A 25,347-nucleotide genomic window follows, 5' to 3' on the forward strand; every position below is an offset into this window, starting at 1 on the left:
TCCTCCCCAGCTGCTTTCCCGCTTTTCATTCCTACTAAGGCTTCCGTTACTTCCTCTTCTCTTACTGCTACGGGATGTCCCATTGCTGTGCGCTGCGGCTTCTCTCATTAACGTTCTGATTGCATTGGCTACTGCATAGATTTGTGTCTCTTTGGTTATTTGATATCTTATCCATATTGCTAATGATATTGCCCTCTTTGTCTGTTAACGCATACATCATGTACCAAGCATACAAGGTGTTCAGCTTTAAGCAGCTAGTGGAAGATGGAGGTGGAGCATCACACTTTAAGACTGTTTTGAGTGCTGTCTGAAGGGTTAAGAAATATGATGACTAGTGTGTCATGGGATTCGGATAAATCTTCTGGTGAGCCCGTGCCAGGAAGCAGTGTTTGTAGCTCCTACTCCAACATATACACAGCCACTGTGATGCTTTGAATAGCTGTAGTAGTCACAAAACAGCGCTGTTTGAAAATACCTGTTGCAGTGGAGACGCTGGAGATGTGTGACTTTGTGTTAGTGCTTGCTGGGCGCCATGCAGAGCAGTGGCAGCAACAGCTGTGCCATCGCCTGGCTGCTGTGAAAGGGGTTCCTGCTGTAAATGAATAATGAGGTGCATCACATGCTCGCAGTGGAACGCCAGCCTTAGCTAAAAAGATGCATGTAATTCAACAGACAGATGTACCAATCTGAGACTGTCAATATGGAACACAGCCAGTGGGCGAGAGTGCACCCATTTCTTAAGAAAGCAACAGCAGAGAAATGCATTGTTAGTACAGCAGGTCTACCATATTTTTGAGAAGGGAGAGTGGGGTGTCTCTCCTCAGGTTCACCCAGCTATACGCCATGAAGTGTGTATGGTATGTGTATGAGGAATTATATATGCAGAACTGCCGTATCTGTATAATAAGGGAGCTATAATTATACTCATTGGCATCCACCCAAGCGCAGCTATGCGGCTAAAGGAAAGCTATAAATTGCTTCCACAGAAACTTCGCAAAAGAAAACGGGATTCCCCTAAACATTTGGCCAAGCTTTCTGCCGGTGTTTTGTCTTTTTTTCTTTGTCACATGCTCCCTTTTTCCTTAAGTGTATGACATTTACAGTATTTACTCGCGTAATTTGCGCCCGCACATAGATTGTGCACCCCAAAAAGTTTCAAACCTTTAACCCGATAAAAAAAAACTCCTCGCACATTTTGCGCACTATGCTGAGCCAGACCACCAGCATGTACGCGGGTGCGAACTGTGCCGTTTACCCGACTTGCTCGCCTGGCGGTCGCTGTCCCGGACGAACAGTTGCGCGCGCGCCCGAATCCAAAACTCTACCGTACCGTTTGCTATACGGTTTGCCGCTAGTAAGTCGGGCCACACGCAAGGGCCCCGTTTTATTGCCCGTTATCTCCTCCCACGGCTGACTTCGCGATTGAATCTTCGCGCGTTTATTGCTTTGAGCTAAGCACGTGCCGTCATGTCATGCCACCCCGCGGGGAGCTATAGCGTGTGGAAGGGGGGGGAGGGGACGTGTCAACCTTGTTGCCATGGGGCGAGGGGTGCCAACCTTTTTTTTAGGACGTGTTCGGATAACTCCGTTAAAACATTAAGTTGGGCTAGTTGGTAACGGCTTAAAGGAATCATATTCTTAGCGGTAAGAAACAGACACAACACCAAGCTACACACGCACAGGACACCCGCTAGACATTATCTGTGTTTACTGGACACTTGTACGACATAAATATGTATCACTGAGCACACGCAGGTGCCTCGTCATCCGCATCAGGTCTAACTACGCCCTCCCCTCTCTTGCAAGGCATACGGTTGCGCAGATAAACAATCTCTTTTTCTGCCAAAGCCAGGGAGGGAGTGCTTACACACATGTCGCCCGCTTCTTGAATACGAAAGGCTTCGATAATTTCCCTTTCTTTTTATCGGCTCCCACATGCATCACAGACGTAGCGTCATATACTGGGATACAGTCTTTACAACTTCTGCAATGCTTCACCAATTCAGCTCCACCGGCCTGTGACGAAACATCCCTTCTGTGCTCTCTAATCCTGTCGTTGACACACCTTCCGGTCTGGCCTATACATACCTTGCCACAGGCAAGTGGAATGGTGTACACCACTCCCGTTCGGCAGGTTACAAACTTCATTTGGTGCTTTTTGCTGCAACACGGCTTCTTCGTTTCTGTGACTGCTGAACATATATATAATCTTACCAGCTTTTCAGGGGCTGTCAACAGAACACCAACACCACACTTCTGGGCAACTTTTTTGAGGCGGTGGGATAGACTGTGGACGTACGGGATTGCGACCCGCCGCTTAAGCCTTTCTTCACCTGCCTTCACTTTGGCACCACCAAGCTCCCGTGGTAAAGCTTCGACCACCGCATTAACCGATTCTAGAGGGTAGTCCGCCTTGTCCAAACGGTCAACCTGCTCTTGCAGACTGGCTTCCATGTTATGCGGGCACGACTTCTGCAGAGCCGTACGCAGGCTGTTCATCACAATGCCGCGCTTCACTACCTTCGAATGAGCCGAAGCATAATTTAAAACCTGTTTTTTGGATCTCGGCTTATATGCCCAGCACGTACGCTCACCCGTGATGCATAGGGACACTTCTAGAAACTGGATAGTGCCATTCACTGGAAGTTCATGAGTGAACCTAGACCCATCTGCACATTTGTGAAAAACATCTAAAAAACGAGATACAGAAGAAGCACTTTCCTGGAGGCTATTCAACTTTACAATCACCAGATAATCGTCTACATATCTGAAAGATTTCACAACACTCTTATCTAAACCCTTAGCAATGCGCTTGTCACAATGGGCTAAAAATATATCACTAAGCATAGGCGCTAAACAAGACCCGATACATATTCCATCCTTCTGAATAAAATAGTCATCTCTGAAACACACCACAGTTGCTTTCAAATAAAAGGATAGCAATTCAAAAAAACTGTTTACTGACAAACCACAAGCGTTCTGGAAGTCTACCGCGCCCCCGTTTTCTATGAGGTCACGGACAGCATCGATTAGTTGTGGCTGCGGAATGCTGTAGAACAAATCTACTACGTCAATAGAGAATGCAAAGTTACCACATGGTGTTTCGTGCTGCTCTTTTAGGTAATCAACCACTTCCATCGCATTCCTGACCCTAAAAGGATCAACTACTGTTAGAAGCTTAAGCTGTTTTTGCATGAACCTTGAAAGCAACCCTTGCCAGGATCCCTGCTCAGAAACAATGGCTCGAAAGGGTGTGCTGAAGATGGGTGTGCTGAAGAGAAGAATAAGAATGTTACCCTGCTGATAAATGAAGAGTTGCCAGAGGATGTTGAAAAGGTGTTGCGCTGCGGTCCGAAGTTCTGTGTGGAGCCCAAAGATAAACCTGTAAGTCTTGTGTCTATGGTTAGGAAGATTGCAGATAATGTAGCGCCTGAAGAGAAACAGCGGTGTATTTCAGAGGGCATGGACTGTGTACTAGCTAGAAAGAAGCCTGCTAAGAGCACTCCACAAATACTACGAAGTACAACCGAATATCTAAAGAACAAAGAGCTTGCTTTGCTAACAGCTGATAAAGAAGGGGGATTTGTAGTACTGCCAAATGATATGTTTCTGACAAAAGCGAAAGAAGCTATATGTAAGAACCTCGATGCATTCGAAAAGAGAGTTGCGAAATTAAAGAAAGAAGGCTTGGTTTTATGTTAGGAGTTAAACTTGGTTGCGCTGAAAAAACAGGTGGACAGGGCTGAGGAGAATAGTTTAAGAATCTTTTTTTCAGTTAAAACACATAAGCAAGGACTGCCCTTTCGAGCCATTGTTTCTGAGCAGGGATCCTGGCAAGGGTTGCTTTCAAGGTTCATGCAAAAACAGCTTAAGCTTCTAACAGTAGTTGATCCTTTTAGGGTCAGGAATGCGATGGAAGTGGTTGATTACCTAAAAGAGCAGCACGAAACACCATGTGGTAACTTTGCATTCTCTATTGACGTAGTAGATTTGTTCTACAGCATTCCGCAGCCACAACTAATCGATGCTGTCCGTGACCTCATAGAAAACGGGGGCGCGGTAGACTTCCAGAACGCTTGTGGTTTGTCAGTAAACAGTTTTTTGGAATTGCTATCCTTTTATTTGAAAGCAACTGTGCTGTGTTTCAGAGATGACTATTTTATTCAGAAGGATGGAATATGTATCGGGTCTTGTTTAGCGCCTATGCTTAGTGATATATTTTTAGCCCATTGTGACAAGCGCATTGCTAAGGGTTTAGATAAGAGTGTTGTGAAATCTTTCAGATATGTAGACGATTATCTGGTGATTGTAAAGTTGAATAGCCTCCAGGAAAGTGCTTCTTCTGTATCTCGTTTTTTAGATGTTTTTCACAAATGTGCAGATGGGCTTAGGTTCACTCATGAACTTCCAGTGAATGGCACTATCCAGTTTCTAGAAGTGTCCCTATGCATCACGGGTGAGCGTACGTGCTGGGCATATAAGCCGAGATCCAAAAAACAGGTTTTAAATTATGCTTCGGCTCATTAGAAGGTAGTGAAGCGCGGCATTGTGATGAACAGCCTGCGTGCGGCTCTGCAGAAGTCGTGCCCGCATAACATGGAAGCCAGTCTGCAAGAGCAGGTTGACCGTTTGGACAAGGCGGACTACCCTCTAGAATCGGTTAATGTGGTGGTCGAAGCTTTACCACGGGAGCTTGGTGGTGCCAAAGTGAAGGCAGGTGAAGAAGGCTTAAGCGGCGGGTCGCAATCCCGTACGTCCACAGTCTATCCCACCGCCTCAAAAAAGTTGCCCAGAAGTGTGGTGTTGGTGTTCTGTTGACAGCCCCTGAAAAGCTGGTAAGATTATATGTATGTTCAGCAGTCACAGAAACGAAGAAGCCGTGTTGTAGCAAAAAGCACCAAATGAAGTTTGTAACCTGCCAAACGGGAGTGGTGTACACCATTCCACTTGCCTGTGGCAAGGTATATATAGGCCAGACCGGAAGGTGTGTCAACGACAGGATTAGAGAGCACAGAAGGGATGTTTCGTCACAGGCCGGTGGAGCTGAATTGGTGAAGCATTGCAGAAGTTGTAAAGACTGTATCCCAGTATATGACGCTACGTCTGTGATGCATGTGGGAGCCGATAAAAAGAAAGGGAAATTATCGAAGCCTTTCGTATTCAAGAAGCGGGCGACATGTGTGTAAGCACTCCCTCCCTGGCGTTGGCAGAAAAAGAGATTGTTTATCTGCGCAACCGTATGCCTTGCAGGAGAGGGGAGGGCATAGTTAGACCTGATGCGGAAGACGAGGCACCTGCGTGTGCTCAGTGATACATATTTATGTCGTACAAGTGTCCAGTAAACACAGTTGAAGTCTAGCCGGTGTCCTGTGTGTGTGTAGCTTGGTGTTGTGTCTGTTTCTTACCGCTAAGAATATGATTCCTTTAAGTCGGATAACTCGCTTGCGCGTAAATTGCGCACCCTCTTTTTGGAGCCCTAATTAAAGAAAAAACGTGCGCAAATCACGCGAGCAAATACGTACGGTGCTCTATGCCTTATGGAACTTCTTGGTGATTTCCTTTGTAAACGAACTATAGTTTTAAGGAATTACAGTGCTCTCTCAGTGACACTTCCCAGGTGCTATGGCCGAGATGACAACAAAAAATGCACCGCCTACTGCTAAGCGCAAACATTTGCACACTACAAGTAATAATTAAATGGAAATGATGCCCCAAGGAAAACTGTGGTATGCTCGATGCTCTCTTTTTTTATTTTCTTCTAATGATGGAGTGCGTAAGCTAATAAATAAATAAATTATCATGTACAGTAAGCAGAATTTCACCAGAGCCATATATAAACCGCAGCCAGTTTAGGAGTATAATGACACAATTACTTTTTATCAGTGCGGGAGTACTGTAGCCGCGCTACTTGATCATAACGTCTAGCTAAAGCCATTTATTCACAAATCGTTCTATTTCTTGCACGAACACCTAAAACATCATATTGAACGCATGCTTATGCAGTCAAATTATAATAAAGCACCTTCTCAATAAGAGCATTTCTTTCCAACCTCTTGAGAATGTATAGGTGGTTCCTCACCTGAAGGGGGACGGCATCCGCACGTATACGAACTACGAGCGGCGACATCCGATCGAAGTGCTCGGGCAGGAAATGTTTTGAACATACGCAGGTCCATTTTGCTGGCTCCCAGTCTCTTTGGCCTGGTCTAACGGCCTCAGTCCACTGCCTCCTTCGCTCTGGATCTTTCGGAAACCTGTCTGAAAACAATACTATTCACTGCACTCGGACAAAGAGCCACCAATAAGGCCGGCGCGGTACGAATACCACGTTCAAGCCGTGTCGTGCGTTATGTTCTGCGAGCATGCATTTTACTCATTACGCAGTCAATTAAATACGAAAACAAAATGCAGTATACTTACGTGTGGAAAGTGACACCCGGTTCTTGTCCTGGCGTGCGCGACCGACACCCAGGAACGCAGCAGCTGGGCATCGCGTCTTTGTTGTCAATGGGAGCAGAAGTCTCACTTTCCGCCGTGTCTCACAGCTGCCGACAGCCTGGTGCGGCGCGAAATCGTCTGTCTGCTCGCGCCGCTCGCGTTGATCTTCGCGGCGCTCGCATGCCATTCGGAGCGGCTATTCAGAGGAAGATGATCCTCGTTGCGATTGGCCAACTGAAAACAGACGTCACTGCTCTGCGCTACGTCACTCTGTGGGGACTTTTGGGGAGCATTGTGCTTCAACCGATAGGGAGAATTTCAACTCTTTGCGAAAATCCTTGCTTGCGCCGCGTTCCTTGGCACGATAGGTGCCCATATCCCAAGGTGCATCTCTCTCTCTCCCGCCATTTCCTTTCGCCTCAAGCATGCAGACGGACGTGAGCGCTGGTGCTGCTTCAGCGACCACCGGCAAAAATTCCGAACGGAAGTGGTGCAAGTTTTGCGACAAGGCGTTCTCCAACACTAGTAATTTAAGAAAACACGTAAAGAACGTTCACGGGGAAGGAGCTTTGCAGCATGTAAAAGACGAGGAAGCGCTGACGATGATGGTACGGTCGTTCTCGTGCGACTTGTGTCCGAAGCATTTTGTCATTCTTCGTGACCTGCGGCGGCACCATGTGGACGAACACAACTTCGAGGAAGAAGTGGAGAATCTAGTCTTCGACTCTAATACAGGTAAGAAACGAAGTCGATGCTATTGCATGCATGCACGCAGTGGTCACGACAGCAAAGGGGCAGAGCGGGAGGCAGTCGGACGCTCGTTATAGCTTCGATTACTGTTTTAAAAGTTGCAGTTTACTGACCTTTCGAGTGCGCGCTTTTGAAGTGTGTTAATACAAAGCCCGTTCGTTTTTTATTTTTATTTACGGGCTTACACTCACCCGGTGAAACATGCACGTGGTTTTGCGCATAAAAACTTCGCGATGACATGCGCGTTTTAGTCAAATTTGAAACGCAGCGTACTATGACCTATGGAAGTCATGATTGTAGTCAGTCATTCTGCAATGTATCATGACTCGGCACTTTACAAGCGACGTAATGACCGCCGCGGTGGCCAAGTGGTTGAGCATCCGCCTCGCATGCGGGAGGTGCGGGGCTCGATCCCCAGTGCCGCCGGGCACTCACCGGTGATACAATGGGTACAAGTTTTCCCCTGGCCTGGTGCTCGCCTTATCTGGGGTGAACTGCTTGGAAACGGGGTCTTTGACCCCACCCTGAGAAGTCAAAAATACCTTGTGTCATGGCGCTCCTTGGCCATAGATGCCTTTGCGCCATAAAAATCGATAATCATCATACAAGCGACGTAAAGTATGCGTAGTCATAGCCGCGACTCATAATGGTTATGAAGCATAGCATGACTCAGCACTTAAGTAATGCAATGTGTACAGAGGTTGTACAAAGTTTGCTTAGTCATGCTGCGTAGCCGTGACTCAATGATTTCGCATTCTCGCTTAAGTGTGTTTGCAGATTTTTTTTTGGTATCCTAGGTCCTCCATAAGGGGCTCTCTTTCATATTTAAATTAGCCACTGCAGGAAAAAAAACTGCTCGTGCAGCCTATCCTAGCAGCAAGACTCGGTGCTACAGGCCTTGCTTATGCTCTGTTGCACCTGCGATGTCTTGACCGAACTGCACTTCATATCTCCATCACAACCGCAATGTGACAGAGGTACACACATACAGGACACACGACATTGTCGCGGCATGCACTGGCTTGGCAGTGCTGTAGCCATCGCAGTTGCAACACACAGAAGTGTGCAGGAGGAATGCCCAGTGTTATTCTAGCCTCTGGAAGTCAACAAAGCTGCCCTGAATTTGTGGTCCAAGGACAGGGCCACGTAAAAGGTTGCCATGCAGGAATGAGCTTTGCAGAGGTAGACTATGTAACAGTTCGTGTAATCAGTTAACCTAGTATATTAAACAATATTCTCCAGAAATTGTTGCTCATGCACCAGTAGCATGAAAAACCCGTAAGTGAATGACTGATCAATTTTTTAATAGTAAAAATAAGCTGGGAAACGCAGTTCTGCACTACTGGCAAAAGGCAAAAAATGGTCAACTAAATCCGTGATTGTCATGTGCACTTGGCACAAGCAGAGCGCCAGTAGTAGCGCGGGAGTATTGCCCGTGTTCCCAATCCATAGTGCTTGCATTTTTCATTAGTCTATGTAAAAAGAGCAAACTTCACTTTGCACTTGCCTTTCAAAAAAATGAAAGTGGTGTGATGCACAAAAAAAAAAGAGAATTTTTGCCAAAATTCTATAAACATGCAAAAGCAGAATTGCATGAACATTGCCTTGTCTTGTTACTTCACTGTTGGCTTTCTAATGTTGCCTTATGCCATTTTTCATGCACTGTCATTGTGTACATTTTTATCAAAATGAAGCACATGTATGTTCAGGCCTGTTTTTTCTTTTACTTTTTTAGTCATGGACTTTGATCACGTCATAACTATGCTGTAATGCTGCTATGACACTGGTTGCTATGCTGCCGTTGCTATGCTCTTGGCACAGACCCACATACTTCACAAAATCTTGCTCGGGTGTTTACGCATCAGAATAGTGCTCTTGCACCAATAATTAACTTCTACTGTGTGGAGTGCTTAGTTATGTTTATAATTTTTCCATTTCAGAATTTTGCACCTGGAAAGATGGAGAAGAAAGCAGAACTTGCTGTCATTTCATAGCTTCAACAGGAAGGAAAGAAAGCGCATCAAGTGTTTTCAAACGCTACCTGCATTGCCACCGTTCCGGCACGCACAAAGAGCTTCCTATAGAACAGCGCCAAAGGCAGAAAAGGGGGCAAGGAAGCTGCAGAATTGGCAAACATTGCTCTGCAACTCTAGAGGTTACGGAGAAAGACAGCAAAGTATATGTAGTGTTTCAAAAGAAACACTACGGACACTTCAATGAAGTCTGCCACCAGAGGCTGTCCCAGGATGAGGCCAGAGTGCTTGCAGGTTAGCCACTCCTCTTGTACAAAGCGTTTGTGCATGCAGTGTTCACCGTACCAGAATGTAAAAACATTTAGAGGCTACACTCTATCAACCCTTCGTATGGTGTGAGACAAAAGTGCATTACTAGAAATTTAGGGAAATAATTTGTTCATTGAACTGAAGAGTGATCATTACAATGAATTTTCATTCTCCTGCAATGCACTCATGGCACAAAAGAGGTGGTACGACACATGAAAACACCTATTGTAAAGTGGGAAAAGGTATGTCCCACAAAACGAGGGGGCAGAATAAGTTATAGTAGGATACAACTTAAGAACCAAGTGACCAATGCCCCTCAAAGGAAGCCTTCTAGGCAGTGGTGTCGACCAATTCTTATGATGTCACGTTAATCCTAAGGAGTAGCATTGCAGGATGGTGGCAGATGAACGGGGATTAGTTGCGGCTTAACTGCTGGGTCATGAAAATCAGCTGATACCATTGAATGGAGGGTCTTCTTTGAGGGCCATGCGCCACTTTGTTATTGAGCTGTATCTGACTATAGTGCAATACACTTGAGCTTGCTTGGTCGCATGGAAGGGTGAAAAACAATTGATCCACAATGGCACATTGCAGGCGCATTGCGCGTACGAACTTCATGCTGTTTAGTTTAGAGATGCTTTGTGGAAGTGGTCCAGTCTTTCGAATTGAACATGATTAGGAATGCCGTCTAGAACTGAACCACTGCAGTGTCTGTTTTCTTTTGTAGCGATAGCTACATAACGGTAGCATTTCGAGCCTTTAGCGTGGTGGTGGCACGTGACCATGGCCACCGCAACATGGCCACGTGGTTCGTCACCTGACCAGCCACATGGTGCAGAGCAGGCGAAACCGAGCTGCAACATTTGTGCGCATGCGCCATGTCAAGTGGGACGAAGGTGAAGATGAAACGCCCAGCAAAACGGAGCGGCGAAAGACTGACTTTGCAATTCGACTAAGCGAGTTCCACTCGGCCAGCTGTAGCTATCGCGTCACACCAGGTTTAACCAGAGCTAAACCACCGCCAATTTTTTTCTGCTGGTTTCATTGACTATCCTAGGTTTGTCTCTCAGTCGGCTGACATTAAACTTCAGCCACAAGAATTTGGCTTGAGCTCCATGAAATGCGTCTTGAATGACAATTGCAGCATCAAGAGCCAAATAAAAAATTAAATGCTAGCCCCCATTTTGGCCGCCTGTCGAAAGCGTAGGCATTTTGTTCTGATAAGAGCAACAACGCTACCAGGCTAACGGTTGTATAAGGGGCATGTTTTTTCTCACAAGACAGGTTCGTCTGCAGTGAACTTTCATTAATTCGGACTATTTCACTGTGTTGTCACTTCATTACTAATGCTCGCAGGAATGTCAGTAAGCTTTACAGCAGCCCATCCCATTGTCATTTTCCCTACCATCGCCAACTGGTTGAGCATGCATTTAGAGATCCTGCAGCTTCCTTTGGTGTTGGCTTTGCACAATCTAATGTCTCTGTGAGAACCAAAGTGGAGGGTGCTCGAAAACCACTGCCCAAATCATTCAGTGCCTTGCTTTTAATCGTCTAGAAAGCTGAAGAACAGTTCTAAGGTCTCCTCGGTTATCGGATCCCCCTTAACTATGAACAATGAAAACCTGTTAGGTCACTAGGTGAATGCAATACCAAGAAAAATTACTAAGGGCGCTTAAACTACTTACATGAGTGTGAAAGCATTTTTATTTCAGTTCCTTTTCATTTCAAATTTTTCTCTTTCTATTTACACACCTACTCATTAGCATACATTTGTAAGGTAACGCATAAACTTGGTTCACCTCTGCTCGCCCAGACGCAACATGGTTTTGTGGCCTGTGGGTTCCCCGCTCGCTTTGCAATCTCGAAGTCCTGGGCTCAATTCCCTGCACCTTCGAAATTTTATTTTTATTTGATGTCACAGAGACATCATCTGGGATTTTTGGGATCACTGCTGGTTAACGCCGCTGCAGAGTTTCGTTGCATTAAAAATGTATGCCTGGAACAGAGTCATTGCTAATCGTAATGATTCCTCACTGACGCCCACACTTTCAAACATAAAACAGAGTAGTGTGCATCCAGTTACGAAATCCACTCACAAACAGGGTCCCGACATTCCTGTTGACATGCGGAATATAACAAAAATGTTCTTGGAAGCCCGGATAAAGATTGTGTCGCTTCCAAAAAATGCCAGCTGGAAACATCACTCGTCAGAAATGAGCACGAAGTTTAACTGCTGATATTGCTTTCACCATGACACAAAAGAAAAATAATACATTTATAGTTCAGTGCAGCGTTCATATGAGGAATTTCCGGTCCTAGAGTGGCAATGGCCATCTCACAAGCTATACACAAATTGTAAAGTTGTGCAGGTGGGAGACACCAGTGTCCACTGTTGCCACATAAATAGTTAAAGGTTATCATGGTATCAGTTAAAGGTTTTGTTTTTTCATGTATTACTTTGCGTGACCATAACTGCATTTCTATCCTCTCCAAATTTTGTACTACGTGCAGAAAATTTTTGTTTCGTGAACCCATGTTAATAAGCCGTTTAGAGTACTTATAACAGGCTGCATTAAAGCAGTAGAGATACCAAATTTTAGCTGTACGTTCAGTCTTTGCAACGATGCACAGCACATGAGAAGATATTGACAACCATGTGAATTGTACCAACAAGCGACAATAACTGAATGTTTTTCTCTTATGCTGTTACGGTTTCAACAGCTGAACGGTGGCTGTGACGTCACAGATGATTTGATGGTCACTGCTTTCGTCGTTTTAATTCGCAGCATTTGTTATGCAAGCCTAACCCGCTGAAGTGGTTCAGTGGTTTGAATGCTACTGAGCTGGAATACCCGGGTTCGAACGCGGCCGCAACAGCTGCGTTTCGATGGAAGCGAAATGCAAGAGGTGCCCATGTGCTGCACATTGTCAGTGCCCAAAGATTCCAAGATGGTTGGAATTATTGCGGAGCCCTCCACTACGGCTTTCCCTTGCTTCGTTCACTCCCACGTTCCTGCCTTCCCTCATGGCACGTTCAGGTGCCCACAGTGCCATTTCCATTCCTCAAAAACCACTAAACACAAGCCTGGACAAGAGTTCAAATCACAAAAAAAAAGAACAAGCAGATTATATTGCAGTTTATGCATAACTTGCACACCCTTAAATAGTCTCTTACTTAGCAGCAGTCATTCGGCTGCTGAAGCCGAAACAGCTTGAGAAAAATATTCACTTAGAAATTATTCAGGATTTTACATTGCGCCTCATGCACAGTATTGTGCTCCAGTCCAAAGAAACAAAGAACGCATTCGGAGATTTGGTTTGTCTACTCCTTTAAAGGTGCAGTCAGGTCAATTGGTGCACTTTCTGAATATGTAGAATGAAACGGGACTGAATGAGAACCAGATGTCCTTGTTCTTTTCTTGTCCACATTTTCAGAGCTTTTATATCCTGCATTTATAACAGGCTGTATATAACTTTCCTGTTTTGCATTCTATGCATGTTTAAACACTCAAGCACATAAAATGAATACCATCTGGCTGTGAAACAAGCATTTTGTCGTGTGCTGTGCAGTGCCACAAAAGTGAAATTAATGTTATGATGTAATTTGTGTCATCTGTAAAAAAGGAACAAGGCTGAAGACAAAGGAATCTGACAAGAAGTATCTGTCACTTTATTAAATGGCAGTAAGCAAATGTACCAGAGATGCTAACAGTTTTTTTTTTCTGTACAATTTTCAGGTCGGTTAGCAGAAGGAGTGCCCGCAAAAACCGTTGTGCACAACATCCGAGCAGGCACAAGTGGATCAAGCCCACGGATGCAACTTGTGACCACTAAGGACCTCCGCAACATTGCAGATAAGTTTAGGATTGGCAAAGAAGAGCAGAGAGATCCAGACGATTTTAAAAGTGTTGACATATGGGTCGAAGAAATGAGGGCGGAAAACGAGTCACCACTGTTGTATTACATGAAGAAGGGTGACCCCAACAGTCATAATGGTGACTTTGAGCTAGCGTTAATGACATTCCCACAACGAGAGTTACTTTCTAAATTGGGGACAGAGAAACTGTGCATTGACTCCACCCATGGCACAAATAAGTACAAATTTCAACTGACAACCCTGCTCACAATTTCTGAAGACGGATCTGGTATCCCGTGTGCCTATGTGATTTCAAAAAGGGTGAACATGGGCACCATGGTGAGGTTTTTCGAGGCCATCAAAGAAAAAACAAACAGTACAGTGTCAGGCATTTATGTCTGATGATGCCCCTGTTTATGGCAATGCATGGGAGCAGGTGATGGGTACCCTGAAGAGTCGACTGCTTTGCAGCTGGCACGTGCTGCACAACTGGGGCGCGCGCCTGAATACGGTCACGAACAAGGACTGCAGGGATACAATAAGGGACATGCTACACACTCTGATGAAGTGCACAGATGAGACATAGTTTCAACAGTTGCTCCCTGCGTTTCTTAGCATTTATTCCAAAGAGCAGCAGCTTAATCGCCTTGCTCCAAAGGAGCTGGAAGAGCTGGATGGCTTCATCAGATATTTTGAAAAAACATACGCAAAGAGGGCGTGTCAGTGGGCTTACTGCTATCGGCAGTACATTGGATTAACAACAAATAATCACTTGGAGTCAATGCACAAGACACTGAAGTACTCTCACTTTGGTGGCAAGATAAATGGGCGACTGGATAAATTAATCAAAGTACTTTTTTATTTGACGTCTGACAAGCTTTACAACAGGGCTATTGCACTTATGAAAGGAGGAGCAGACCACCGCAAATCTGCCCTATTTGGGAGGCATAAAGTGGGGATTGAGCTTTGTAAGACCAGTACTGAGAGAGTGGGAGATGGCCAGTGGCATGTAAAGTCACAAAGCTTGGTGAACTTCAAGCACACAGTGCAAAGGACTAGCAAATCATGCAGTGGCTGTGAGCTTCATTGCAAGCAGTGTGAGGCTTGCCACATGTTCACATGCACATGTGTTGACCATGTAATGCATGCGCACATGTGCAAGCACATGCATGCTGTTGCTTTAATCCAGCAATACATAGTCCTTGTCATGCTTGCATTGCAGGAAGCTTGCTGTATCTTTGTGTGCAGAGCAGAATGGGCTGCAAAACTTTTTTATAGAGAACTAAATTTTTACACCAGACTAGCCATCCAAATTTTAGGCTGAACCACACTGGTCATAGGGACAGGTGCTCACTTGTCCTTGACTAGAGAAAATGTAGCTTTTTCACAAGTTGTGTGCTTGCCTTGCTTGTGTTTGTTTTTTGCAGATTTGATGAGGGAAAATATTTAATGCAGAAAGTAGCACCTGAATGTGCTGGCTGTTTGTAGACCCTGCCAACTGAAGATGGCAGATTTCAGGTGAGGATTATTTTGTGAGGTAGTTGCTGGGCTGCTTTGACAAAGTTCTTCAGCATAGCAAGCTCAAAACACAGCAGGGAAGAGGAGTGCCATTTGCTAATTTTCTTGAAGCCCGCATGGTCATAACAAGGGAACTGATATCCCATGTCAAGCAGCACCAGTAAGGGTACACTACAGGCCTCAAGTAATTCCTTTCTAGTCATTCTTTCTTCCCGAAATTTTCCTCCTAGGAATGGAGAACTCATCCCGCTATGGCACCTCAGTGGCTCTGGCGTCTTTAGACTGCTTACCCCAGGGTTTGATCCTGGCCGTGGCGGCTGTATTTCAGTGGAGGAAAAATACAAGAATGCCAATATGTTGTGCAAAGTCAGCGCACGTTAAAAAGCCCCAGGGGGTGCAAATTAATCCGGAGACCTCCATTATGGTGTCCCTCATAGCCCATGTGTCGCTCTCAAATATAAACCCCACAGTTTAAAAATAAGATATTTCAGGCCCCTCATTCCCCACTCAGAATCTGCATGTGTGAGTAAATTTTCTCTGGTGCTGCTCAACAGAGAACCTCTTGACAATTAGCAAGCATTTCTCATCTTTAGGCAATTAGTGCACTCTGTTGCTTGTTCATACCTGCCTTGCATTCACTATCATTTTTGTTTGCATGTGGTGCACTTCAGGAAAAGCAGTATCAAGTGGCACTCCATGCTGCATACATACCTCTTTGTCATGTCGTGATGTCACAGTGAACTGCCCTTTTAGAGGACAGTTGAGAATATGTAGTTATCGTGGAGCACATAACTACCATTCATCTTATTTAACAAAGGCAATACTGCTGCAGCAGACAAACAGTATTACTCATTTTTCGGAACATTGCTGGTGCAATGTGTCACACGGACTTATATTGCCGTGGTAGAACTAGTTGAGAATGGCCTTCCCTCACAATAGTAAAGCACTTTATAAATGAATTTGCTTGGCAGTCATAGGTATGGTGCTGTGGCAAAGTTGCTAGGAATTTGTTCCACTCATGCAGATACTTATTTCTATTTTTGTTTCAGGCTTTCGTACACCATATTTACTTACATAATGGATGCACTTGCATAATAAATGCCTTGCCTACTTCAGTCGCCAAAATTTGGGGAAGTTTAATTGACCACACCAAGTTTTACAGCATGTAATAAATGCACCAAAATTACCATTCAAATTTTTTCCCACAGACTGCATCCATTATGCAAGTAACTGTGGTATTAGGTTACAGAATGAAGCACTGTCAACCGTAATATGTGGCCGCAAAACTGCCTGGAGCCACGTGAAGAGGAAGGCTCCCAAGGCTCATCACACCACATTTTCTCCAGTATCCAGACATGGCCCCCGTTTCATCCTGCACCTCACATTCACCTCGGGATATTGATAACCTGTCAGCTAGATAACGAATGTTGCAAATAAAATGTCTAACAGAAAGCTGCGGTTGTATGTATCAGGGGTTTTCCTTGACTTGTGGCAGTCAACCTGGACAAGTTGTCGTAATGCAAGGCAGCCCAGTATGCATGAAATGTGAATTGCAACACCTTCACATATCATTTCTTAGGGTTCATCGTTTTCCACAATTGGGTGCAACTCATCCTTCCACAGTCCTCGCATAAAGTGCTCCTTTTCCTTTCTTGGCTGCCAAAATTTCTTTTCCTAGGCATTTTGGCAATTTTCAATTGCATTTCTCCACGAATGTGGTACTTCTGAGAAGTTGGAAGGTAATTTTACATATGATCTATTTTTAATAAGCTTCAAGATACTACGCTTGATTTAAACATTTGCAGTCATAGATACGCTGCCATTGTGTGATCACTGTACAAAAACATTGATTCTAATGGATGTTTACGATGCCCTACAAGCCCATCTGTGGCTTTAGAAAGCTGCCCTTCCTAGTACAGACATTAAATACAACTTGCACATAGCAAAAACTAATCTGTGTGTGTAACGTTGAAATTCAATAGATTCCATTAGACGCCGCTTCGATCCCAGCTGCGGTGATTTAATTTTGATGGTGGCAAAATGCTAAAGGTCCGTGTGCTGTGCGAAACCACTGGTGGTCGACATTACCGGAGCCCTCGACTACGACGCCCCTCGTAGCCTGATTCGCTTTGGGGCGTTAAACCTCATAAACCAAACAACCAACTTGTCTATTAATTGCAATACCCACATCACATGGGCACAACTGACAAGGTGTTCAATGCATGTTCATTAACAGCATTTTTGCTGCAACTTCCAGTTATTGTCCGAACACAATAATGATGGGAATGCTTGAAGATTAGAAAAGTTTCTTTCATTTGAACAAAACGTGCCTGCAGGGTCAAAGCCTTTGTCAATATTGTTCACGTGTAGTAGTATCTCACTTCTTTTGCAGAAAATAGTTTCTCGCTAGTTCAATCTAAATGGTCACAATCAGCCTGTGGTGTCAGTATAAGGTGATGTCAAAATAAGGACTGTTACATTAATTAGGTTTTTTTGAAATTAATCATGAAATATAGTACAAAATGCATGAGCTTGTTACTTGTAGCAAATGTGAAGATGGCATACGCATGAATGTCGCGAAGCTTTTCCCTGCAGTGCCGCATGAAAACCGATAAAATTTAATCACGAATGGTACATGTGTTAAATGCTGATCAATTAAGGCTAAAAATAAATCACAGACCATCAATGTGACTCATGCGGCACAGTATGCGTCAGCATTATGTTCCTGCCAGACGGAGCGCAGCAGCTGCTGACAGGTTCAGACTACGAATGGGTCCCATCAATCACCACGTGACACGCCCACTCCACTCACCTAATGAAATCCAGCTATCTCTGACACATCCACTCTCCCCACCCCTCTACTGTGATTGTCAACCGCTTGCCAACCATCTCCACCTACCCTCTCTTCTTTTTCCACTCTCTCCACTTTGCCACCTGAGGCTTCAGACGGATGGATGGACGAATTATTCCAACATGGGGGTTCTGATGCTGACGCATTACAATGATATTTTTGAATCACAGCTACAGTTTGTTACATGCCAAGTAGAAAAGTACTCGCTACACCATGCATCACAAGGAAGTACATTTGGCGCCTAAATTGAAATGTGCAGTGTAGCGAGCAGTTAGCACCAGGTGCTGTACACAGACACGAGCGCGAAATGGACAATGTTTATTACCTTATTAAGGCCTTTTCTGTGCAGCAGTTGCATGTGCACTCCCCCTGTACAGAGTGTGAAGACTGCTTTTGAAGCTAAGGTTGATCACATTGCAACGAATAAAGACAGCACAAACACGAGAACCGAACACACAGCACTGACTCAACTCTTCGACGGTCAGTGCTATGCGTCTGGTTCCCGTGTCATCCCTTTTTGTTCTGCGACCAACTTTAACTAAAACAAACAACTTGCCCGAACCCTTGCTTTTGAAGCATACCATGCGCTAGCACGCAGTAGAGTGCACAGACTGAGCCATGTGTGCTATTGTAGCAGCAGTAAACCACGGGCAAAAAATACCTTTGTCCGTAAAGTTTCGAGACTGATTTATTTTCTTCTATAGAAATAATTCCCCAAAGCAAATGTTGGTGCGTATGTGTAGCACAATCTTTTCGGGCTAACCTGAGCTATTTATGTTAGTTGCTGAGGGAGCCGCTAGATGGCACTACATGTAAATACGTTGTCACTTGTCGTCTGCACATTCTACTGTGAGTGAATGTGGAGAGATGGACGTGTAAGCTTATAATTCTGTGTGAAGCTTGGCATGACAGCCACACAGATGTAGCAGCTCCTTCGTGGCGCTTACGGCAATGAGACATTATCGCGGGCACAAGTTTTCGAGTTCCACAAGAGGTTCGTTTCGGGGAGAACGTCTGTGGAAGACAACACAAGGCAGGGGCACCCTTAAACCTCACAGAATGAAAACAACGTGGCTCGGATCAGGAAAATCATACAGCAAGACCGCACCATTACAATCCGCATGCTATCAGATGCTCTCGACATTAGTAAGAACAACATGCCACCAAATTCTATGTGAGAACTTGGGGAAACAAAAGCTGAATGCCAGACTTGTGCCGCACTCCTTCACACAGGACCAGAAGGACACGCGGGCATCAGTGAGCGCTGATTTACTCTCTGAGGCAGAGAAGGATGCTGGCATTCGTCGACACCATCATTGCTGAAGACGAAACATGGTGTTTTCAATACGATCCTCAAAACAAAGAGGCAGAACGCCGAATGGCGGTCCACAAGCTCTCCGGCGTCGAGAATGGTGCAGCGACAGAAGACCAAAACAAAGACGATGCTGATAGTTTTTTTCGATGCCTGAGGTGTCGTACACCACAAGTTCGTCCCACAAGGGCAGACGGTGAATCAGGAGTTTTATATCCGCGTGCTCCAACACATGCGTGATGCACTGCGACGCCGTCGCCCTCACTTATGGGCATCTGGACAATGGAGCCTTCTCCACGATAATGCAAGGCCGCCCGCTACTCTCAGCGTGACAAAATTTCTCGCCAAGCACAGCATTACTGTAGTTCCCCATCCGCCATGCTCGCCTGACCTCACCCCATGCGATTTTTTCCCGATTCCTTGTGTGAAGAGAGCCCTAAAAGGTCGCTGGATGGGGAGTGGGGAGGCCATTCAAGGCGCCACGACATAGGAGCTGGCAGCCCTGCCAAAAGAAGCGTTTTCCATCTGTTTCCAAGACCTCAAGAAGCGTTGGAAGCTGTGTATAGACTGCAAGGGAGATTATTTCGAAGGGGTGCTGCACAAATGATTTCAATGATTTCAACGCATTTTTTTTTAATGGACTAAGTCTCGGAACTTTACGGACAAAGGTTGTATGTATACACAGCCAATTGCGATAGTCGGTAATGCGAATTTTAAGCGCAGCTGTTTATGTATTTTAGTTTTGCAATATGCTAAGGTACAAAATTTAAGAGAGCCACCTGCCACGGCAAGATTCAGTGATAGGTGGCATTTCGCTTTGCTACTACCTGCCACAGCTGGGAGGTGGCGCGTTACGCTACTAGCCGCCCTCCGGGATCTTCCCGTGGCAGCCACCTTCCAGTTTTCCATTCATCCGCTCTTGCCGTGGCAGGTGGCGTGTAATGCCGACTATGACGTGGAATCCAAGAACGGGTGGCAAAGAGTGGCGCTCTAAAATGTATGTGAAAAGTGTAGAAATGAAAAGTGTGCAATACCTCCTGCTCCTTTCTGAGAAAAGCCAACAAAAACCATCCTAATAATACTTCAATGCTAAACCGTATTTGGCTCACTTGTACGAAGTTACAGCACCTCACACTACCAGCATGAAAAAAAACCAGTCACAAAAGACAAGGGACAGGAGAAGGAGTGTTCACGACTGGTCCAACGACTGGTCCTGTCGTTGTGGCGTGAACACTCCTTCTCTTGTCCCTTGTCTTTTGTGACTGTTTTTTTTTCAAGGTACAATGCACCAACTGGCCCGCATTTCAACCCTTCTGCATACCAGCATGACACAAAGGTGTTCTGTGATGCCTGCAAACTTCTAAAACATTCTGCAAGACGCATCAGACTTGCCTACTAGACTTGCTGAGCTATTGCTGGCACAGCAGTGCCACAGAAAAGGTTACTGCACAAACACGACTACCAGTTTGTTACTATCACTCAGCAATGCAATGGTGCTAATATCAGCAATCAAAACCTGCCACATTTAAGAACATGATTATTTATCCAGCAAAATGGCAAATGAGCTTCCATACGATAAATTCAGAGCCAACATCTCGTTGATGCAGCCAATATAAAGCTAACATCATGTGCTTATAAACAACAAACGTATCCTTAAGGGACACAAGTGAACCATACAGCAGTGGTTTCCACTAATGATGCATATGCCTAAGTATGGCAGGAGTCTACTACTACAGCTTCGTTTACAGGAACCCAAGGTAAGTCGGGAAAAGGCCTCAACAAGAACACTTGTACTTGATGGCGAATTTTCCTGAACTTAATCTTGGTGAGTAAGGACCGGCGTAGGTACAGTAATGCCCAGTGTTAAGCAAGACAGAACATGCAAAAGTGCCACCCACAACTGTGGCATGCTCCCTCTGTCCCAGAAGTGCCAGTACAAAACAGTTTCCGAATGATCTGACTCTATGACTTGACGATGCTTGTGTGCACATTGCCAAGAAGATGGGGCTGAGCAACGAACTGCTTGCAATTTGGTTGACTTAGCCCGACCCAACGATTACTAAGCATTTACACAAGCCTGAACGGCCAACTTGACCCGACATTGTCAGGTTCATGCAAACACCTAGTATTACACATGTGTAAACCCATGCAAGAGCCAATTAGGTCACATACAGTCCCAGGAGTGCCTACTCCGTGGTCCATTTGCCTAAAATTTCGGGCACGGCGCGCCCAGATGACACCACAATTGATTAATAAAAGCATAACAGAATATTAACAAAAGCATTACAACAGCACACAGAGCTCATAACAGGTTTGAAAACACAAATGCTAGGCATTATATAACACTTTCTTCTAAAGCACGAAAATTCCCATAATTCCGCCCTCCTGCACTTGCTGCAATAGGCTCTCGAATTTGCATGCATGCCATGCAAAAGCTCTTACGAGTCCCACTGCCCAGCAGGTGGTTACAACATACCGCATCACCAGCAGCCTTCACATGCATTCGCACTTCACTGGCTTCCTTGAGAACTTCGCTCACAGCTATACCATCTGCAGACAAGTAGGGAGTTCCGAACAAAGCTCAAAATCACACAGCCCGCCACTTCAGCCACCGGTGCAAAACCAGCAGAGCACAGTGCGGCCAGTGGGGTTGATGCGCGCTTGGTGCAGTCTGGCACAGCTGTCTTCACAACGTGCAACTTACCGGAATGCACCCAGCATGCCTCCTGACTTGCCTTACTAACGCTGAACACTAGTTAATTTCAGCACTACCTTCCCTCTTTTCCCCTTTCCTCTAGTCACGAAATTCACAGCAAAAGCGACTCCAGATTCTTTTCCTCCTTACTCTGCTTGATTACAACTAAACCCTAAGATGCGCGACCATTTTTTGACAGTCTTCTAAATTAGGCTGGCAAGTATGACCATGCCAGCACAACTCCATCTAACGTCTGGTCTTCTGGTTATGTTGATGTTTGCTGCATTCACCAAAAATAAAATCAGATTTACAAATTTTTCCGAGCACTCGATTCAAACTCGTGATATAAACATAGAGAAGGGCTCCGTGATTACTGTTAGAAAGTGAATAGCAATGTTGTCTGGCTTTGATGCACTGCGCTCAAAAACTTGGCACAGGTTGCTTGTAAAAACGGCCAGGATGATGACACTTCCATTTCACCTTTTGGCCTATTATAGCCTATAAAAGCTTCATCCTCAGCAAAAGCAGCCCCTTTTCATTAGAATGACGTAACCTATCATCGCTATGACCCAACTCTAATGTGTCCTCCTTGGTATCCCGTGAAGTCTGGCCGCACTGAGCTGCTCTGTAACGCAGTAAGAATAGCGCGGAAAGAACGCAGGACGAAGAGGAAACAGGACAAGAATAGTGCTTGTCCCCTCTCGTTCTTCCCGTGCTATGCTCACTGTGTTACAATGAATTACCAACCTGCCCAAGCCTATTCCATTCTGAGCTACTCTGCTTTGTTATTACCAACTTTCTTTACATTGAACAAAAAGATGCAGGACACGAAGAATCACTCGCAGCTGAAGTCTGACAAAATGCGACACTTGTACATAGCATCAGAGTATGCATGGTCTGGGCACCTGTCTATCACCTACTTGATACACCAGTTCTGTCCCCACTCATAAACACCCAAACACTTGCTTCAGTCTCTTTAGCAATGAAGGCAAACACACTGGCTTACACAAACATCGAAATTACTTGCTATTACATCTTAACAAAAGTGTTCAGTGTCACATTGTTACTATGCTATATTAATTTATACATTCCACCACATCATCTTTGGCAGACAATAAAAATCTCGCTTTTCAACAGTATGTGGGCAGTCACTGATTGCACAAACCAAATATGACTGTATACCAACAGAACGTGAACTCACAGGATTACCTTAGAACTCCTACGTCGATGAAAGCGTGCAGTGAACATGGAAACACTTTTCACTTTTTCAGATGCGCCGCTCAGCGTGTGCACACGCGTTCAGTACACTCTGCCTGCGCCATGAAGGAAGACGGGTCACTCGGCCCCAAGAGCAGAAGTACGCATTGCCAGTGCATTCCAGAATACTCAATTCCAATAGCTACTATACGAGACGTAAGCACGGTTTTCGATAATCCAGCGTTCGCACTGTGCAGCTTTATTTCTTCGCTCTGTCCCAAGCATTGGGACCACTGAGGTGGTTGCAAGCTACAGTCGGGTAAGCCTTGCGATTGTTCTGCCGACAATTGCTTCACTCTGCGATCTGGCAGATCAATGCAATTTCGCACACAAGCACCCACAACAGTCGTCAATCGGTACTGTCGCCATTTGGTGTCCAGATCAGTGCCTTGGACTGTTAGAGGGCGGGCTAGAAAAGACATGCTGCAACGTTCTCCAACCCTTGCTCCATGAGATGACGTATCACAGCCTACACACTGCATCGTGATGATTATAACAAGAGCTATATGTACAGATCTTTTCCGCAATGAGCTTGAAACACCCAGATCTGGGACGCCAATACTGGACGGCACGCGCTTGCATCCTGTTCACTCACCTTTAGGGGCGTGTTGTATCCCGTACCGTTGGGGAACTGCCCGGTCCGACTGCCCGGAGCAGCCGGAGCACCACCAGTGCTGTGGCATGTTGCAAGTTGCGCGTCCGCGCCATAAGTGTCGCCACGGTCGGAACGATTGCAGCGATCCTGGTATCTGGCAGCAAACGCGGCTGGAGTCAATGACACAACGCGTCTGCGCCGCCAGTGCCGCCGCGGGCAACGCTGCAGCGCAGTGGCAGCAGACGACAGCGACCGGCGCAAGCATAGCGAGCAAAGTTTTGAGCAATTTATGTTTTTACCGCCAACTCCCAGGCACCGCCACCGTCGCATTTCAAAATCGTCCCCATTGGCTCTACGGGAATGTCCCACCCTTGGCACCACCACGTCAAGCACCCGCCACGTACTTACTTCGACCAACTCTTTTTTTATTCCCGTTCAATGATGAATATATATACAGATGTGCGAGTCAGCTGACCAGATAGGGCGCATGCCTAGCGCCACCTAGTTTATACAAACATAACTACAGAATACAATACCACATTATTCCCCCTCAAAAGAGTTAGCAACTAACACTGGAAAAACACAATAAACACTCAATGTCTTTCATAGTCTTTAAACCACACTGGTGGTCTTCTTTGTCTCGTCGAATGCCTCAGTCCTGGAACGTCCCTTTCAACTGGCGTCTGAACAGATGGCTGCTGGGGTGGGTCGTGGTTCTCCTGCTGTGGTTCGCCAAGTGGTTTTGCTGATTCAGGCGAACAACTTTTCGGAACTGTAGTGGTGGAACTGGTTGGGGGCAAGGTACCAGCCGACTCCGATTCCATGTGCGGCCATCATTGAGCTTGTAGGTATCTTGACCACATTGGTCCACAATGGTGAATGGACTCGAGTAGCTCAGAGCACCCTTAGGCACGTGACCAGGCAACTTGACTCTCACCGGTTGACCTGTTGTTAATGGAGAGTACTTTGCAGCTCGTCGACGGTCAGTGTAAGTCTTACTTGCTTGTTGCCTTTGTGCTACTCTGCTGTGGATGGACTTCATCGCTGCCTGCGGATCTTGAAAAAACTCTTTACCTGGCGCTCCTACAAGATCAAGTTTTGTTCTGGGATGACGGCCGTGAAGAAGGACGGAAGGCTTCACTCCTGTGGTCGCATGCGGTGTGAAACGGTAGACTCCCAGGTATTCGGTGATAGCTTCCTTCAAAGGCCGATGTTCTTGTGCGCAGACTTGAACGTACTCTTTGAGTACTCGATTAAACCTCTCTACCTGCCCGTTAGCTTGCGGATGATAGACTGCCGAATACGTATGAGCGATGCCACGTTCTTTGAGGAAACTGTCAAACTCCAAGGCTGTAAACTGAGCACCATGATCACTCACAATCTCGTCTGGATATCCTTCCCTGCTGAAGATGCTTCGCAGAAAGGAGATGACTGTTGCAGTTGTCACCCTTGCTGAGAAACAAACCTCAGGCCACTTGCTGTAGTAATCGATGGCTGTAATGGCAAAACGGCAATCTGCCGGCACTTCGGAAAAAGGGCCCACAATATCGATGCCTAGCTTCTGCCATGGTGCAGATGGGAATGCAACTGGCTGCAGAGGTGGTGTCACGGGTTTTGCAGACTTGTCAACAGATTGGCATACCGCGCAGGATGCAATGAATTGTTCTACTTGCTTGCACATAGCAGGCCACCAGTATTGCTCACGTAGTCGCTGCTTTGTCCTCGTTATTCCCGGATGAGACTCGTGGGCTGCGTCAAGAAGCCGTGCTTCGAGGGACGAAGGTACTACAAAT

The 25,347-nt window shown here is 45.7% G+C and overlaps 2 protein-coding genes across 3 annotated transcripts in view; one reads left to right on the plus strand and one right to left on the minus strand.

The window, feature by feature from the left end:
* Positions 1 to 6,551, minus strand: part of LOC144116333 (uncharacterized) — a 22,183-nt gene extending 15,632 nt beyond the window's left edge. For both annotated transcript variants that reach the window (XM_077651079.1, XM_077651078.1), the window contains exons 1-3: positions 6,421 to 6,551; positions 6,080 to 6,254; positions 476 to 592 (exon numbers count right to left, since the gene is read on the minus strand). In XM_077651079.1, the coding sequence (XP_077507205.1) occupies positions 476 to 592; positions 6,080 to 6,254; positions 6,421 to 6,491 (363 nt within the window). In that variant the 5' untranslated portion in view covers positions 6,492 to 6,551. The remainder of the gene's footprint in view (positions 1 to 475; positions 593 to 6,079; positions 6,255 to 6,420) is intronic.
* LOC144116334 (uncharacterized) lies at positions 6,519 to 13,728 on the plus strand. Its single transcript, XM_077651080.1, has 3 exons — positions 6,519 to 7,173; positions 9,129 to 9,455; positions 13,208 to 13,728. Exons 1-3 carry the CDS (start codon positions 6,864 to 6,866, stop codon positions 13,726 to 13,728), a joined length of 1,158 nt encoding a protein of 385 aa, XP_077507206.1. The 5' UTR covers positions 6,519 to 6,863.
* The last annotated feature ends 11,619 nt before the right edge of the window (positions 13,729 to 25,347 follow it).

This window comes from Amblyomma americanum, chromosome 1, assembly GCF_052857255.1.
Source record: "Amblyomma americanum isolate KBUSLIRL-KWMA chromosome 1, ASM5285725v1, whole genome shotgun sequence".
NCBI lineage: Eukaryota > Metazoa > Arthropoda > Arachnida > Ixodida > Ixodidae > Amblyomma > Amblyomma americanum.